The 18,951-nt window shown below is 40.7% G+C and overlaps 1 protein-coding gene across 1 annotated transcript; it reads left to right on the top strand.

Annotated features, from left to right (window-relative positions):
- The first annotated feature begins 15,182 nt into the window (after window positions 1-15,182).
- Window positions 15,183-18,493, top strand: LOC140760399 (uncharacterized). Its single transcript, XM_073097331.1, has one exon. The coding sequence runs from the start codon at window positions 15,183-15,185 to the stop codon at window positions 17,841-17,843; it is 2,661 nt and encodes an 886-aa protein (XP_072953432.1). The 3' UTR covers window positions 17,844-18,493.
- The last annotated feature ends 458 nt before the right edge of the window (window positions 18,494-18,951 follow it).

Genomic DNA, 18,951 nt, shown 5'->3' with positions numbered 1-18,951 from the left:
AGAAGAAGAAGAAGAAGAGGAAGAAAAAGAAGAAGAAGAAAAAGAAGAAGAAGGAGAACAGAAGAGAAAGAGAAGAAAGAGGGGAGGTGAGGGAGGCGGTTGCGGACCCGGGCCGGCGGGGAGGGCACCGGCCGCTGCTGGCCAGCCAGCGGCCGGCCTCTCGCCGGTGGCTCGGCTCCGACAAGCCCACCCTCGGGCAAGAGAGAGAGAGAGAGAGAGAGAGAGAGAGAGGAGCTCACTGGCGCTCGTGGAGGTGGCGACGGCGACGACCGGCCTCGGCGAGAGAGAGAGAGAGAGATATAGAGAGAGAGATAGAGAGAGATTTAAAGAGAGAGAGAGGGAAGGCGGTGGAGGAGTAGTGGCGGCGCCGGGCCCCGCCGGGGCCCACCGCGGCCAGTTGGCTGCGGCAGCGGCCACAGGCGCGTGGCGCCCCACCAAGCTGCATGAGCAGCTGGCATGGGCACGAGGCCAGCCACAGTGTGGCCGGTCGCGTCGTGCCCATGAATTTTTTTTTTTTTTTTGTAGGATTGGGTTGTTACAGCCATCGACAAAGATAGGGGAAGATGCAAATGCTGATGCCGATGTAGCAAAACTAGTGTGAGGGAGAGGGCAAGCACGGTCTCGGGATGACCTCAGCCTCACCATCATAGGAGAGGAATCAGGTGTAGATGGAGGTAGTGGTAGCTGGAGAGGCGGTTGGAGGAGAGCGAAAGTTATGGGGAGAGAATGCGATGCGGAGGCAAAAGCGAGCAATCTCTATACCTCAAATGCGGTTGGACGTGAGGGACGACGGTGGCAGAGGAGGGCAGAGACGGGTGCATCGAGGGCGGTGGACGGTGAGATGTTCTCTTCACTGCAAAGGAAGCAGAGGATGTTGACCATGGACACCTTTCCCCTAACTTCTTTCTTCTCTAGCGAGATCGGAACTTCGACGAATGTGCCGCAATTGATAGCGATCACAATGCTAGATTCCCGATGCAAAGGATTAAGTAGGGTTTTATGTGGTGGGGTGTTTCCTACAGTAGAAAATATGAGGGTGGATGTAATAACCCAAGTAGGGTTAAAAAAAACTACTATTAAAGCTTGCTAGGCACGACGTGACCGGCCACATTGTGGTCGGCCTCGTGCCCAGCATGCCATGCATGCTGTGGCACGGTGGGGGTGCCACGCACCTCCACCGATCCACTCTTCTCCATGCCGCGGCGAAGCATGGAGGTGGGACCCGGCCTATCGGCCACTCCGCCGTTGCCGCGAGACCCGCTCTTTCTCTCTCTAATATTCTTTATCTCTCTCTTCCCTGCATTCTCTCTCTCTCTAGCTCACACTCTCTCTCTCCCTCTAGTGCACCAATAGTCACCAGCGTTGGGAAAAGCCGTCGTTGGCCCTTCGGTCCGCCGATGAGCTTCTCTTTCTCTCTCTCTCTTGCTCTTCTTCTTTGTCAGTTGTCGTTCGAGACGCCGGAGGTTTGAGCCGCCGGCGAGAGGCCGGCCGCTAAGTGGCTACTAGCGGCCGTACCCCTCTCCTGCGACCGCTAAGTGGCCACCAGCAGCCGTACCCCTCCCTTGCGGCCCAACCCTCTTCCTCATTTCTTCTTCTTGTTCTTCTTCTTCTTCTTCTTCTTCTTCTTCTTCTTCTTCTTCTTCTTCTTCCTCTCCTCCTCCTTCCCTTCTTTCCTCTTAGACTGCACCCTACAAGTGGTGCTGGGCTATGTATAGTTTATATATATATATATATATATTAATGATTTCTAATTATATCTGATTATGTTATTAATTATTCAATTAGTTTAGTTAATTTAATGTATTTAATTTGTATAAATTAAATATAGTTATATCGTAGTTAGTAAATAATTCTAATTATATCATGTTTAGCAAAATACCTGCAATATAAATTACTATTTTAATCCTAGGTAGGTAATAGTAATTATTAGGGTTATGTACGTATTCTTACGTAATTATTTGCAGTAACTTAATTCTTATTTTCTTAATTATCAAGGAGAATAATAGACATATAATTATGTTTTAAATACTCTATTAAATAATATAATTAGGGTTAATAAATAACAAACAAATATAGAAATGAAGAGTGCATAATTACAACAAGAAACTATCTTTTTGTCAGGTTAATTTTAATTAATAGAAAGACTGACATTATTTATTATAAATAATTTCAGATTCCGACCCCCCTGTTCAAAACCCCGTGGACTTAGCTATCGAGGCTTGATTGTTGTCGTAACAACGTGAACGAGTGGTTATTTGGTATTTGTAGTAGTGGTGAATAGTCTTATCTCCTAGACTCCTTTCTCAAATTAGGTTATATTATATATTATTGTACATGTATGTTTTGGCATCCAGCATGATTATATGACTTTATCTAGAGATGATTACAATTGAGCATATTTTTATCAAACATCTAATTAGGCTGATCTTGGATATGAGTATGATGATGATAAATAGAGATGATGAGAGATAATTATACTGTTATAATGTTATGTCCAGTTGATCTGTAGCATGAGTATGCATGTAATAGATTAGCATGATTATGCATGTGTTGACTACATGGTTGGATAGTACATTGCATTATTTTTCTCTTGATTCCTATTCTACCTAAAGTCCTATTATGCATTGACTTGTATCGTACTGGATATATGCATATGATCTGTCATTTAGAAGGAAAGTATGAAATATGATTGATATGATAGTTGATAAAAAGCATGAGGATACCCAGGTGGGCACGAGGGTTAGGACGCGCTTGGTGGATGATTGATCACTCGACATAGTCGCGATCTTGTTGGCCTTATGTCCGATGTCGTTAGTCTATGTGCGCAGTAGATATTCAGACACATGCCGTTCGCTAGGGCATATGTGGCGAGTTATCCTCATGAGATTTCTATCAGCTAGAAGGGTGCCCGGTCTGGATAGATATTGATACCCTTAGCGGATGGCAGGGAATAATTATATTTGAGATACTCCTTGCGGATGGCAGAGTATGCTCTGAGTCTTCGGGCATGATGTTGAGACCAGGTACCAGGTGTTGACTGTACACAGTGGTCTAGTATGATGGTGGTGTACCGAGATGTCGGTGATGATTGTGATATGGAGAGTTTCATATGATTATTGAGTAATTATCATAATTTATACACCATTGCATTTGACATCATAACATAGTCGGCATGCATCATATGTATCATATTTGAGAGAAAGTTATGATGATAGTATAATATGGTGACCTATTTATTCATTGTCGAGGATTATATACTTCTATCAGTTATGACATTTTATCTACTTTTCAATTATGTATTATTGAGGAACATTCATATACTCATCCAGGATAGAATACTCTTTCTGATTCATATTATCTAGTACTTGATTTACTCTATGTTTGGCTTCACTGATTTGGGGTAAGGTCTATTCACTGAGCCTTTAGCTCATGACTTTTTATTTTCTCCTTTCTAAAAACCCAAGTGAGCAAGTGGAGCAGGATACTCCCTTAGAGATCTTGTCAGTGAGTGATGAGTAGAGTGTGGTTATGTTATATGCTAGATGAGTTATTTTATCTGATGTATTTGTGAACATCCTCCAAAGTGTGACTATATCCTTGTCTTATGTTTTAGCAGGTGACTTTGTATTTATATAATTATGTATATACCACCGTTGTGTATATGTAGTTGTGAAAAGCTCTTGATGATGTGTTGTGGCCTATGTGGGGCCCATGTAGGGTTATTTGTATGCTGTTGACAGTTAGACTTGAGTTATTCTTAGTTTAGATATTGTCGATAAAATTATGATGTTGCTATAGATTTATTTGATTGTCAGTATCTAACCAAATAGTTAGGTGCTACGCACGTGCCGTGTGGGCTCGTGCCATGCACGTGTTTAGAGTTTGGGTGTTACAGTGGAGAAGGGCGAAAGAGGAGAGAAGCTTAAAGATGGAGTCATGGAGATGGGTTTTAGCGGTGAATGGGTTTAGCTGAGTGAGTTTGGGGATGGATGCTAAGGTTTTAACTTATTTATCATCATTCTATTTGTTGGATCTTAGATCCAACAATTCTAAATATATGTTATAAATAAAATATACGAGCCTAATTGAGCCAAACTTCAGTGAGCCAATGCTAGCTTGCCTCGACTCATTTAAAGCTCGAGCCAAGCTTTAAACCAACCGAGCCCACGAGCCTTACAAACCCATAAGCTTTTTTGACAGCCCTAATAGTAGGTGATCACAAAACATAGGAATATCATAAATTGCATATCAATTCTAACATAGCACTACAAAAATGAAATGCAATCCACAAATAAGGTTTTATGTTTTGTAAAATTAAAAATCTCATTAAGCAAGCAAAACGACAACAAGTCATTCCGAAGAATAGTTTGGTACTCGGGATACCCAATCCATCACAAAAATAGGAAGGATTAACCTAGCAAAATTAAGTAACTAGGTTGCTAATAAAGTCAGAAGGTACTTACCCCAATATTGAGCCTCTAAATAGAGATATTTATGCAAGTGAATAGATGCATAATTTCAGGCTTCTACAATGGAACAACAAAAAGGGTGAAGATGGGTTGGATTAAGTCCAACCCGACCTGCTACCTAGCCCAAGCAATATCGGATCAAATATGGATAAATAAAATATATCCGATCCAAATATAGTCTTTTAGAAAGAAAAAAAAAGAAATCCAGATCTAGATATCCGATATCATTTTAACTCCATAATATAAATAACTAAGTTAGTAAATCAGATTGCAATATCCAACCCTACTTCAACCCGACCCACTAACACCAACCTCCATCTCTTTCCTTCAATCTCTCTTCATCCGCTGCCTCCACCAGAAGTGAGAAACCCTACATCTATCTCATCACAAGCGACCTCTTCTATGAAGCTACTCAACTTCACTCTCAACCTATCCTCCTAGGTTACCACATTTGTACTCTAGCTCTTAAATCTATTAGTGATCAAAATCAAGGACCCGCCCATTATAGAGATCTGTCTGGAAGCGGCTACACCAAATTGACAACAATCCCATCTTGAGCACCCTTCCGAGTAGCAAAAGAGAGATTTATGTTGCAATAAGACGCCGCAGTCCATCAAGTAGTAGTAGAGTGAAAGACGATGGTGAAAGCAGTAGCAAAGAGGAAGACAGTGACGAAAACTTTGTTGGATTTTTTTTTCTTTTCAAAACTTACAGTTTGTGAAGCTAATATTTAGGCTATGATTTTTCTATGCTTGGAAAGTTAGCTAAATTCTGGAGGTATGCACAAAATTATGTTTGCCAATTTAAGTTTCTTTTTCTCCTTCTTCAATCTTCATGTAGAGAAAAAAATGACATCTTCTTATTCTAAGTTACTCTTTTTCTGAAAGATTAATTTGAACTATTTTGATCTAGTTAAAATTTATAATAGAGGACAGTAGGGAAGTGAATTATCTATTAATGGTCCGAGGTTTAAAGATAGTGTAACACCCGGTCTCAATCATGTGCATGCCACGAGCCAACACGAACATGCAGCACGTGCAACGACTTAGTTAGTGACCGACAATCAAATAAATCATGTAATTAACACTATAATTTATTGAACAATATCTAAACTAAAAATAACTCACGTTAGGGTATCAATAAAATACTTGTAACAACCTAAAAAAAATTAAATAAATAATTTTTTTTTGCATGGTACATCTAACCCCGATGGGCTCGTCGGCGTCGGCGCCGCAGCTGCAGTGCTGACATCCGTACCGCCTCTCTCTCTTCCTCTAAATATCCTCTCTCTCTCTCTCTCTCTCTCTCTCTCTCTCGGTCTTTCTCGCTCCCCCTATTATCGATGCCGGTCTGCAGCTGCTGCCGCCACCACCGCCACCTCCACTAATGTAATGAACCTCCTCCCTCCTCTTCTCTCTCTCTCTCTCTCTCTCTCTCTCTCTCTCTCTCACGCACTCTTGGGCTCGCCGGAGCCAAGCCGCCAACGAGAGGCTGGCCACCAGCGGCCGATGCCTTCCCGACCGACACCAGTCCTCCTGATCCCTTCCTTTCCTTTCTTCTTCTCTTATTTCTTTTTCTTTTTTCTTTCTCGATCCCTATACTGTAGCAATTTCTTTTTTTCTCTTATTTCTTTTTCTTTCTTTCTTTTCTATTAATTAATGCTTTGGTCTAATTAGGCAGTTAATTATATCGTTATATATATATATATATTCAATAATATAATTATTATCTAATTATAATTAGTATAATTAATGATTAATTTATCTTACAAAACACATAAATATACCTATTATTTAATTTACATATTAGCTTACTTGCATATGATAGCATATAATAGCATTATAATAATAATAATAATAATAATATATTTATGACATTAAAACCTAATAAATTATCATATTTTATGTAAATTAATTCTAATTGGAGAAACGGCTAACATCATACTACTTAAATATTTTCAGACCTTAAATCCCTTATGTGAGACCCCGTGGACCTTGTTAGCGATGAGTTGACACTCGATTGCCGGATACGAGGAATACATGGTTTGTATTTTCTGATCAAAACTGAGTAGTCTTATTATTCCCTAGACGCTTTTCTCAAATTAGGATATATTATATAATTATGTATATGCATGTTTTGACCTCCAACATGATTATATAACTTTATTTAGAGATGATTTCAGGCATGCATATTTTATCATGTATTTGATTGGGCTGATCTGGGATATGAGTACATTGGTGATATATATAGATGATTGGAGATGAATATACTATTATGGTTTTATGTCGAGATGATCTCTATCATGGGTGTGCATGTGATAAACTAGCAGTAGTATATATGTGTTAGATACATAGTTGGAGTCTACATAGCATCATCATTCTCTTGGCTTCTTTACCATCTAAATTTCTGAGTTGTATGATTTGTTGTAGTACTCGATATATGCATATGATCTATCATATATTAGAAAATCATGAAAATACTTATGTATGTGATGTGATGGCTAGAATGGTATCTGGTCCGGACTGGTATTGAACATACTCTTAGCATATTACAGAATATGGTGATGGTTGATGATTATACTCTTAGCGTATGACATGGTATGATTATTTACTAAGATATCCTTAGCGTATGGCAGAATATGATTATCTTCTGAGATACCCTTAGCATATGACAGTGTATGATTATCTTCAGAGATACCCTTAGCGTATGACAAGGTATGCTCTGAGCTTGTGTCATGATATGTATCAAGTTTGGGGCTGGGTATTGTGGTTCAACATGGTGGTTGATATTCAGAATTGAGACGGATGACTGTGATAGTGAGAGATATGTGGATTATATCTAGCTCTGACATATATGATTATCTTGATATTTAGAGTTAAGACGGATGACTATGATAGTGAGAGATATGTAGATTATATCTAACTTTGACATATATGATTATTTATTGATTAGCATGCATCATGCATTATCATTGATGTGACTAACTAGTATCACTAGATAATGATTGTTATACATCATATATTGTTATATTCGGTTGTAACGCCCCTGCCTGGCACGGGCACGTGCACGCCTACACGGCACGCATGGCGCACGCCACACGTCGGGCGAGGCCCATCACGCACAAATACACTTCTATGCTCATATAATCATGATATTAAATAAAACCTACTAACATATCAAATACTTACATAATTCATTACCAAATAAATTATACTATCAGATAAACTTGTTAACATATGAATATTCAAATCAATAATAATATATACTAAACCACTACATAATCTAGCAGAGCCTGCATAGGTCATGACAAACCATCAAGATATAACTTATAACCACCAACACATGAGTATAATATAGTTCAACCCGTATTATACAAATCATCGTCTAGTATAATAAAGTATAAATATAACAAACAACGATATAACTCAATTTCTATACAAATTATTATATATACCGTCTCGCACCTATAGCTCACCTCATCATTCAAGAAATATCTTCTTAGGATATCTCAAGAAACTATTACGCATCACATATCTAGGGGGTTAGAAAAAAAATAAAAAGAGTCATGAACAAAAGGTTTAGTGAATAAACCTGTAACAACCCAACCAAAAAAAATAAAAATAAAAAATAAATAAATAAATAAATTTTGCATGGGCACGACGTGGCCGGCCACAGTGTGACCGGCCTCGTGCCCATGCAGTGGGGCTGCGTGGGGGAGGTGCCACGCACCCCCCCCCTCGCGTCGCCGCAGCCAACCGGCTGCGGCCATCTGGCAGCGGTGGGCCCCAGCCACCGCCAACCTTCCACCGCCTTCCCTCTCTCTCTTTAAATCTCTCTCTCTCTCTCTCTCTCTGGATGCTCTCTCTCTATCTCTCTCTCTCTCTCGCCGAGGCCGGTCGTCGCCGTCGCCACCTCCTCGAGCGCCGGTGAGCTCCTCTCTCTCTCTCTCTATCTCTCTCTCTCTCTCTCGCCGAGGCCGGTCGTCGCCGTCGCCACCTCCTCGAGCGCCGGTGAGCTCCTCTCTCTCTCTCTCTATCTCTCTCTCTCTCGCCGAGGCCGGTCGTCGCCGTCGCCACCTCCTCGAGCGCCGGTGAGCTCCTCTCTCTCTCTCTCTCCCTCTCTCTCTCTCTCTCTCTCTCTCTCTCTCTCTCTCTTTCTTGCCCGAGGGTGGGCTCGTTGGAGCCGAGCCACCGGCGAGAGGCCGGCCGCTGGCTGGCCAGCAGCGGCCGGTGCCCTCCACGTCGGCCCGGGTCCCTCCCCGTCGGCCCGGGTCCGCAACCTCCTCCCTCACCTCCTCTCTTTCTTCTCTTCCTCTTCTCTTCTTCTTCTTCTTCTTCTTCTTCTTTCTTCTTTCTTTCTTCTTTCTTTCTTTCTTTCTTTCTTTCTTTCTTTTTCTCCTTCTTCCTCAGCTCCTCTTTTCTCTTTCTGCACAGTGTTGGGCTCGGCCCAGCACTGTAGCAGACAGTGCTTGGCCGAGCCCAGCACTGATGGCAGTTGTAATTAAATTATTAATTAATTAGTTTATTTATGTTATTTATTTAAGTATTTTGCTTCTTAATTAATGCAAATAGATTATTTAGACATTAACTATTTTAATAATATTATATATCCTTCAATGTAATTTTATTAATGATAATTTTTATAATTAATGATTAATTAGGCATAAATATAGGTAATACTTATATTTATTTATTTACTTACTTATATGTATATTAGATTAATAGATAAATTTGTAAATTATAATTATTAGATTTATATTCTAATATTCTTATGATATACATTTTTTAAGTAATTCTATTAATTTATTATACATTATTATTTTGTAACAAAGAAGATAATGGCTACATAGTCCCTAATTAATCAAGATATAATTTAATTATAATTAGGTTTTTATCTATATTTATATTTTATTTATAATAAAAATCTAGCCAATTATAAAAATAAGTAGAAATTCTAAAATCTAATAAATCATCATATTTTACTCGAACGGATTATAATAGGATAAACAACTAACTTTATGTTACTTAAACATTTTCAGACGATCCCGAACCCCTTATTTGAGACCCCGTGGACCTTGCTAGCGATGAGTGTCACTCGGTTACCTGACGGACGTGAGAGATGCGTGGTTTGTATCTTCTGATCATACGGTGAGTAGTCTTATCCTCTATATCACTTTCTCAAATTAGGTTATATTATATATTATGTACATGCATGTTTTGGCCTCCAGCATGATTATATGACTTTATCTAGAGATGATTACCGTCGAGCATATTTTTATCATGCATGTAATTAGGCTGATCTTTGATATGAGTATGATAATGATAAATAAGGATGGTTGGAGATGATTATACTGTTATGGTTTTATGTCGAGATGATTTCTAGTATGAGTATGCATGTGATAAACTAGCGGGAGTATGCATGTGTTAGATACATGGTTGGAGACTACATTGCATCATTTTTCTCTTGATTCCTGTTCCACCTAAATTCCTATTATGCATTGACTTGTTATCGTACTGGATATATGCATATGATTTGTCTTTTAAAAAGGAAAGCATGAAATGTGATTGATAGGATAGTTGATAGAAAGCGTGAGGATACCCGAGTAGGCGCCAGGGTTAGGGGTGCCTGGATTGATGATTATGGTCGCTGATATGCGATATCTCGTGGCCCATGTCCGAGGTCAGTTGAGTCTGTGCGCACAGACAATCGGACACATGCCGTTCGCCAGGGCATATGTGGCGAGTTATCCTCACGAGGTTTCTATCAACTATGTGGGGTGCCCGGTCTGGAAGGATGTTGATACCCTTAGCGGATGGCAGGGTATGGTTATATTTGAGATACTCCTTACGGATGGCAGAGTATGCTCGGAGCCTTTGGGCATGATGTTGAGACCGGGTACCGGGTGTTGACTGTGCACAGTGGTCTAGTATGATGATATTATACCGAGATGTCGGTGATGATCGTGATGTTGAGAAATGCATATGATTTCATTATCATTCGGTTACCTGATTATCGAGTGGTCAATATGCATCATATATGGTTGCATTTGATATCATAGCATAGTCATGATCGGCATGCATCATGTGTCATATTTGAGAGAGAGTTATGATGATAGATGACATGGAGATTTATTTACTCATGGTCGAGGATTATATACTTTTATCAGTTATGACGTGTTATCTACTTTTCATTTATATATTATTGAGGATACATTCATATACTCATTCATGACATGATACTCTTTCTGATTCATATTATCCAGTACATGATTTACTCTCTGTTTGGCATCACTGATTCGGGGTAAGGTCTATTCACTGAGCCTTTTGCTCATGACTCTCTTTATTTCTTTTCTAACCCCCTCAGATATGTGGTACGTGATAGCGACTTGAGAAGATATTTTAGAGCGATGATGAGGTGAGCTATAGATACGAGATGGTATAGATGATAGTTTATATAGAAATCGAGTTGTACCAATATTTGATATTTGTACTCTTTTGTATTAGACAATGATTTGTATAATACAGGTCGAATCATAGTGTACCCTTGTATTAGTTATTTTAATTGTATCTTGATGGTTTGTTGTAGCCTATGTGGGTCCTGCCAGATTATGTAGCGGTCTAGTGTATATTATTGTGGACTTTGATATTCATATGTTAACAGGTTTATTTGGTTAAGAGTATGATTTATTTGGTGATGGATTATGTGATCATGGATATGTTAGCAGGTGTTATTTGATGATGTCATGAACGTATGTGCACAGGAGTGTATCTGTGCGTGACGGGCCCCGCCCGACCTGTCGCGTGCGCCGCGCGTGCCGTGTGGGCGCGTGTGCATGCACGTGCCCGTGCCGGGCGGGGGCGTTACAGATCAGGTGGTATCAGAGCTTAGGTTTAAGGATGATCTGGCAAACCATCAAGTATAGTAGTCGTCAATTTGGTTTAGGGTTACGCTAGTAGTCGATCTCGATGAGTTTGATATGAATTGGTTGAGATAGGAATCTAGGTTGTGATGTTAAGATTATTAAGTTTTAATACTTGTCGATATTGATAGAAATAAATTGTGATATTGGTATATTGAGAATTTATGTGAGCGACTAATGAATAGAAAGAGGTATTATTAAAATCATGTATTGATATTGATATTGAGGTGTCATAGTCTGTGGAGCATAATATTGGATATATAGAGTTGTTCATATGTTGTGATAAAGTGTAGAAATTTGTAAATATGTGGAGATATGTATTTTGTCTAGAAGAATTATTATAAGTAGATTTGAAGTTATTCTGAGCAGATATAGCATATTTTTGGATTTTTGATCCTTTATAGATATATTTGATATTAGGAGATTGATGTAAAGAGATATGTGCACAGAAAGACTATTTTGATCTTTATGAGGGTTATAATTATGGATTGTGGATGGATGAGTAAGACATATGATGATTTTGTATAGTAGAAAAGAAATTATGTGTTGTGATATAGCTGATTGTAGATTGTATATAGAAAATAATTTTCAGATGACCAGTATGATAAATTATGTTTGCAAGATACTTGTGTAGTAGGTACGACATTGTGATTGTATCAATAAGATGGGTGATTTAGTAGGAATATATGTTTAACAATATTGTTAGAGGATTAATGTCTCGTTTAAACCTTTGAGTTGATTACCAAATAGGGTAATGGGTATAAGAAATATGACACAGATACAGTTATTGGTTTGTGAGTGATGTCAGTAATTGAGATGTAATGTATATCTTTCTGGATGACATGATAGTAGGTTTAGTTTAGAAGTTGCTGACTGTGTGAATTTGATTAGATAGAAAGAATGATAATGAAAGGAATTATATAGAGTGATGATAGTTGCTAAAGTTGATAGTCTCAGGATATATCTTGTATGACAGTAAAAATATATTATGGTTATTAGTTTAGTTTTGAAAATTGATTTAGAGAATAAGAATGTTATAGCCTGAAGATCGTGTATGTTGGGTGATGAATTTTAATTACAAGTATACAGACTTATTTTATTATGATTATTAGGTGATATTAATGATGTTGTAGAAGGATGTTGATGATACTATACGATTAAATTATGCAGTATATATAGTGGACTTTGTATAGAGGATGTGATAGAATATTAAATTGAGACTCTTGAAGAAATATGAGGTTTAATTGATCTAATTAGGAATGAGATATGTTGGTATAGATGTTAAATTGAGATATTATGTATTTTGACATGTTAGTTGTTTCGATGATACTAATTGGTGAGATAATTTGATAGCGTTATTCGTAGAGCCTATAGACTTGATTATTTGTTATGACTGAGAGATGGTTTGGAAGTTAAACTAATTGCTTCATAGGACGATAATGAAAGGAATATAGAGGACTATGATATTTCATGTACAATGTATCGATGGATGTTTATTATACTGCTAGATGATAAACAGATAATGATGTATAGGAAAGTGATTATATTAGCAATTGTTTAACCATTGACTTGCATGCTCGATTATTACTAGAGGTTATTGAGCAAGCCTTTTTGAATGATTAGATTGATTTAATGATTGTAAAGACTTACAGGTTTACATTTAAGTCTTAAGGTAAAGATATTTGATTGTGAGATAATGATTTCATGATTGGTTCTATTATGGTTTGTAGAAATTTGATCGTTTAATGAATTGCAAAGTTAAGGATGTGAGAAAGTTGTTATCTATATTTTTGGATGTCTTCTAATCTATAGGAATCAGTTAGTGTCAGTTAGTTTATTAGTAGATCGTAATAGCATTATGAATTCGGGAGGTTAATCTTAGTAACTTTAGTTCATTTATAATGATTTTATGGATTTGTTTAAGATGTGTTTATGTATTTTTAAAAGATCAAGTATGATGGATTAACAAATATTTGTGTGGCAATGGATTAATATTATGAACTGAATATTTTATCTGTCAAGATATTGAAAGGATTATTGGATTACTTCGTAGAACTCAGTAAATAGTCTCTGGATCTGAATACCGATATCATTAAATGATATTTTGGTGGATATGCTAGTAGTGATAGTAATTAAATAGATAATGATCAAACTGGAGTTATGTGAATCGAGGAATGAATAGTTTGGATATAGAAGTGATGGATAGAAAGATCATTATTGTGACACCCAACTCTAAACACGTGCATGACACGAGCCCACACGGCACGTGCATAGCACCTGACCATTTGGTTAGATACCAACAATTAAGATAAACCTGTAGCAACATCATAATTTTATCCACAACCTCTAAATTAAGAATAACTCAAGTCTAACTGTCAACAGCATACAAGTAACTCTACATGGGCCCTACACAGGCCACAACACATCATCAAGAGCTTTTCACAACTATATATCCACAACAGTAGATTATACAGAAATATACAAGTACAATGTCACCTGCTAAAATATAAGATAAGGATACAGATACACTTTGGAGGATGTCCACTAGTACATTGGATAAGATAACTCATCTAGCAGAAAACACTAACCACCCTCTACTCCTCACTCACCGGCAAAACCTCTAAGGGAGTATCCTGCTCCTCTCGTTCACCTGGGTTTTTGGAAGGGAGAAAACAAGAGAGTCATGAGCAAAAGGCTCAGTGAATAGACCTTACCCCGAATCAGTGAAACCAAACAGAGAGTAAATCAAGTACTGGATAATATGAATCAGAAAGAGTATCATGTTATGAATGAGTAAATGAATGTGTCCTCAATACTACATAAATGAAATATAGATAACATGTCATGTCATAATTGATAAAATACATAATCCTCGACAATGAATAAATAGATCACCACGTCATATGATCATCATAACTCTTTATCAAATATGACACATGATGCATGCCGACTATGATAATGCTATGATATCAGATACAATCATATATGATTAATATTGACTACTCGATAATGATACGATTCGGACTTCACCGACGTCGTCTCGAGTTTGGATTGAGTTTTAGGATAAGATTGAGTTTTAGGATAAGATTGTGTTTTAGGATAAGATTGAGTTGTTGGTTAGCCTATAAAAGTATGTGTAGGGCAACCAAAATTATTATTGATTATTGAGAATTGAGTTTGCCTTGCCTCCTTCGTCTTCTTCGCTCCCGTTCCCTCAATCTCCCCGGCGACGCCGCTTCTAATCTCCCTCGACAGGCCAATCACCCTAGTCCCTTAGGAGTGGCCCTCTTCTCCCCCTTCTTCCAATTTATCCATCGCTATCACTAACCTTTCCATCATCCATAACCCTTCCACCATCACTTTTACACCGGTGCCACCCCATCAACATCGGCCCTCCACAATCCACCATTACCTAGGATTTCGTGCCTTCATCCACGGAATCCAAAAACAGAGTATCCTGACGTTCGTCCACTAAACGAACGATATCTCGAGATCCCCAACTCCGATTCGCCTGAAACTAGATCCGTTGGAAAGCTCTTTTCCGGGCCTACAACATATCACAATTTCACAGCGATCCAACGGCGGGATATTTCGGGATCTGATCTCAAAGTTCCGTGCAAGATCGTATTAATCTTGAATCAGAGCCATAGCACCAAAAGAGGGTTCGTATCAATCTGGTATCAGAGCCTATAGCCGAGGAAGGATCGTAACAAGCTGGTATCAGAGCCGTAGCCAAAAGGGAGGTTCGTAACAAGCTGGTATCAGAGCCACCGTTCCTCGGACAAGCACTTCCAATGACGATCACTCGATCTAATAGGAATACGGAAGAACCTAGCGTTCTATCCATGTTGGGGTCTCTTTCCAAACAGATTGCCATCAACAAGCAAATAATGATGGAGATGATGCAGGAAATACGGGCATGGACGAAACCTTTTTCAACAAGCAAGGCAATCACAAGACAGCATTGGGAACCCTCCACAACATACCCAACATCCTCCACGGCCTTCCCGCTCATCACAAAAATAGGGGAGAGTTCGGCTATCCGGCAAGATCGAGATTCTACACCTCGACCCATGGTCAGCCGCAACGAACTGCCACCGGCTACAATGAGATCCTCAACCATTGTAGCAGCCCTCGGAACCTCCACATCTTCCCATGCACCGGAGACCTCGTCGACAAACCGTGAAGTGCTGGCTACCCCACACCTGGTCGCTGGATATCCCTCATTAGGAATCCTCATCGGTGGTGAAGGAGATGATCCGAAACCGCGAATTTCGACACTTGGGCCGCCTTTCACTAGCTCCCTTTGCAACCATAGTGAGTCGGCAACTAAGAAGAAATCGCATATGGCCTCCAGCGATCTTCTACCATTCTCCTCGGTCAATCGACAGTCGACCACGACAGCTTCATCACCAGTGATGACGTTGCAGCTCCCTGCCAAGCTACCACTCAAAGGAGAAGGCCACGATCTTCCACCCATGGCAGCTGAAAGTGCAGATGTGGCTGGACATCGAGGAGAAGAAGTTGAGGAGCAACATCATGCGGAGGACACGATGGCCAAAATCTCCCTCCACGCCTATTCGGGGACAGCTGCGCCAAAGACATTGCGGGTGAACGGAGTAGTCAAGAAGACCACAGTAAGAATCTTGATTGACACTGGGTCCACCCACAACTTCATTGACAAGAGGCTCCCTAGGAAGATTGGGCTCGAGTCGGAACCCACGGAGGGGTTCGATGTGACTATTGGAGATGGCACCACTTTGCGAGCAGATTTTATTTGTGGAGGTGCAGAATTGAAGGTGCAAGGCCAAACTTTCACATTGGATCTTTATCCGTTGGCCTTGCAAGGTGCCGATATTGTTTTGGGGACCCAATGGCTTCGGAGCTTGGGGCCCGTGACCTTTGATTTTATAAGCCTCACATTGACCTTTTGGAGAGATGATCAGAGAGTGTTGTTGGATGGAAGTAAACCGCTGCTTGAACTTTCAAAAGAAAGGGAGCTCGCTTCTTTCTCGGCACCCACTTTTCCTTTCTTTTCAGATCTACGAAGAGCCAGTGCAGAGGATAGTGATCTGGTCCGACTCATGGAGGAGTTGAGAGCGAACCCCTCAAGCAACCCCGAGCACGAGGAGCGCAATGGGTTAGTACTAGAGCACGGGCGAATCAAGGTACCCCGAAACGAAGAGCTACGGAGGCTATTGATGGCACACTTCCATGATACTCCTATAGCAGGTCATGAAGGGGTATTACGTACTTACAAGCGGCTGGCCCAAAACTGTACTTGGACTGGGATGAAGACGGACGTGAAGAAGTATGTGCGTGAATGTCAAATCTGCCAACGAGTCAAATCGGAGGCACTCAAGCCTAGCGGGCTGCTGCAACCACTACCTATACCAGAGCGTATTTGGGAGGATATCTCCATGGACTTCATTGAGGGGCTGCCGGAAGTTCGAGGACAATCGGTGGTGTTTGTTGTGGTGGATAGATTGAGCAAGTATGCACATTTCATAACATTGTCTCACCCGTTTTCAGCAAAAAGGGTTGCTGAAATTTTTGTTCGGGAAGTGGCACGCTTGCATGGGATGCCTAGGACTATCGTGTCAGACCGGGATCGCATCTTCATAAGTGAGTTTTGGTCCGAGTTCTTCAGATTGCAAGGGACTCAAATCAATCTTAGTTCAGCATATCACCCCGAGACGGATGGCCAAACCGAGGTGGTGAATCGTGGACTAGAGCAATACTTGCGATGCTTTGTGGCGGATCGACCAAAGGATTGGGTCAAATTTCTTCCCTGGGCTGAGTGGTCATACAATACCGCTCATCACTCAAGCATTGGCATGACCCCATTTGAGGCGGTTTATGGGCGCACTCCCCCTGTCTTGCGTGCCTACGATAGACTCGCGGCGACGGATAGGACTGAGCTTGACTTGGAGCTTGCTGATCGAGATGAAACATTGAGACGGCTCAAGACTCACCTAGCCACAGCACAAAACCGCATGAAGCAAACGCATGACAAAGGCCGACGTGAGCGAGAATTTGAGGTGGATCAATTGGTGTTCGTTCGAGCTCAACCGTATCGACAATCCACATTGAGACCCATTTTGAACCAAAAGTTGGGATACAAGTACTATGGTCCGTACCGAGTGCTACAACGAATCGGTCCAGTAGCTTACCGATTGGACCTACCTGAAGGAACCAGGATACATCCCGTCTTCTATGTCTCGGCATTGAAGGCCCAGATCGGGCCTAACCATGTAGTGGGTTCGACCTTACCCGAACCAATGGAGGAAGATGGCTCCAATGAGCCGGTTCGAGTCCTAAGTCGTAGGAGAAGACGCCAAGGATCCAGATTAGAGACTGAAGTGCTGATTGAGTGGTTGGGCAAACCTACTGACGAGTCTACATGGGAGCTAGAGGCAGACATCATGGATCGCTTCCCAAATTTCAAACCTTGAGGACAAGGTTGCGGAAGCGTGGTGGATTGATACGATTCGGACTTCACCGACGTCGTCTCGAGTTTGGATTGAGTTTTAGGATAAGATTGAGTTTTAGGATAAGATTGTGTTTTAGGATAAGATTGAGTTGTTGGTTAGCCTATAAAAGTATGTGTAGGGCAACCAAAATTATTATTGATTATTGAGAATTGAGTTTGCCTTGCCTCCTTCGTCTTCTTCGCTCCCGTTCCCTCAATCTCCCCGGCGACGCCGCTTCTAATCTCCCTCGACAGGCCAATCACCCTAGTCCCTTAGGAGTGGCCCTCTTCTCCCCCTTCTTCCAATTTATCCATCGCTATCCCTAACCTTTCCATCATCCATAACCCTTCCACCATCACTTTTACACCGGTGCCACCCCATCAACACCGGCCCTCCACAATCCACCATTACCTAGGATTTCGTGCCTTCATCCACGGAATCCAAAAACAGAGTATCCTGACGTTCGTCCACTAAACGAACGATATCTCGAGATCCCCAACTCCGATTCGCCTGAAACTAGATCCGTTGGAAAGCTCTTTTCCGGGCCTACAACATATCACAATTTCACAGCGATCCAACGGCGGGATATTTCGGGATCTGATCTCAAAGTTCCGTGCAAGATCGTATTAATCTTGAATCAGAGCCATAGCACTAAAAGAGGGTTCGTATCAATCTGGTATCAGAGCCTATAGCCGAGGAAGGATCGTAACAAGCTGGTATCAGAGCCGTAGCCAAAAGGGAGGTTCGTAACAGATAATCAGGTAACCGAATGATAATGAAATCATATGCATTTCTCAACATCATAATCATCACCGACATCTCGATATAATATCATCATACTAGACCACTGTGCACAGTCAACACCCGGTATCCGGTCTCAATATCATACCCGAAGGCTCATAGTATACTCTGCCATCCGCAAGGAGTATCTCAAATATAACCATACCCTGCCATCCGCTAGGGTATCAACATCCATCCAGACCGGGCACCCTTCTAGCTGATAGAAATCTCGTGAGGATAACTCGCCACATATGCCCTAGCGAACGGCATGTGTCCGAATGTCTGCTGCGCACACAGACTAACGACCTCG

Source organism: Typha angustifolia, chromosome 5, assembly GCF_048772165.1.
Source record: "Typha angustifolia cultivar Huaian chromosome 5, ASM4877216v1, whole genome shotgun sequence".
Taxonomy (NCBI): Eukaryota; Viridiplantae; Streptophyta; class Magnoliopsida; order Poales; family Typhaceae; genus Typha; species Typha angustifolia.
The sequence above is the reverse complement of the archived record's forward strand: the minus strand, read 5'-3'. Positions and strand labels throughout refer to the sequence as shown.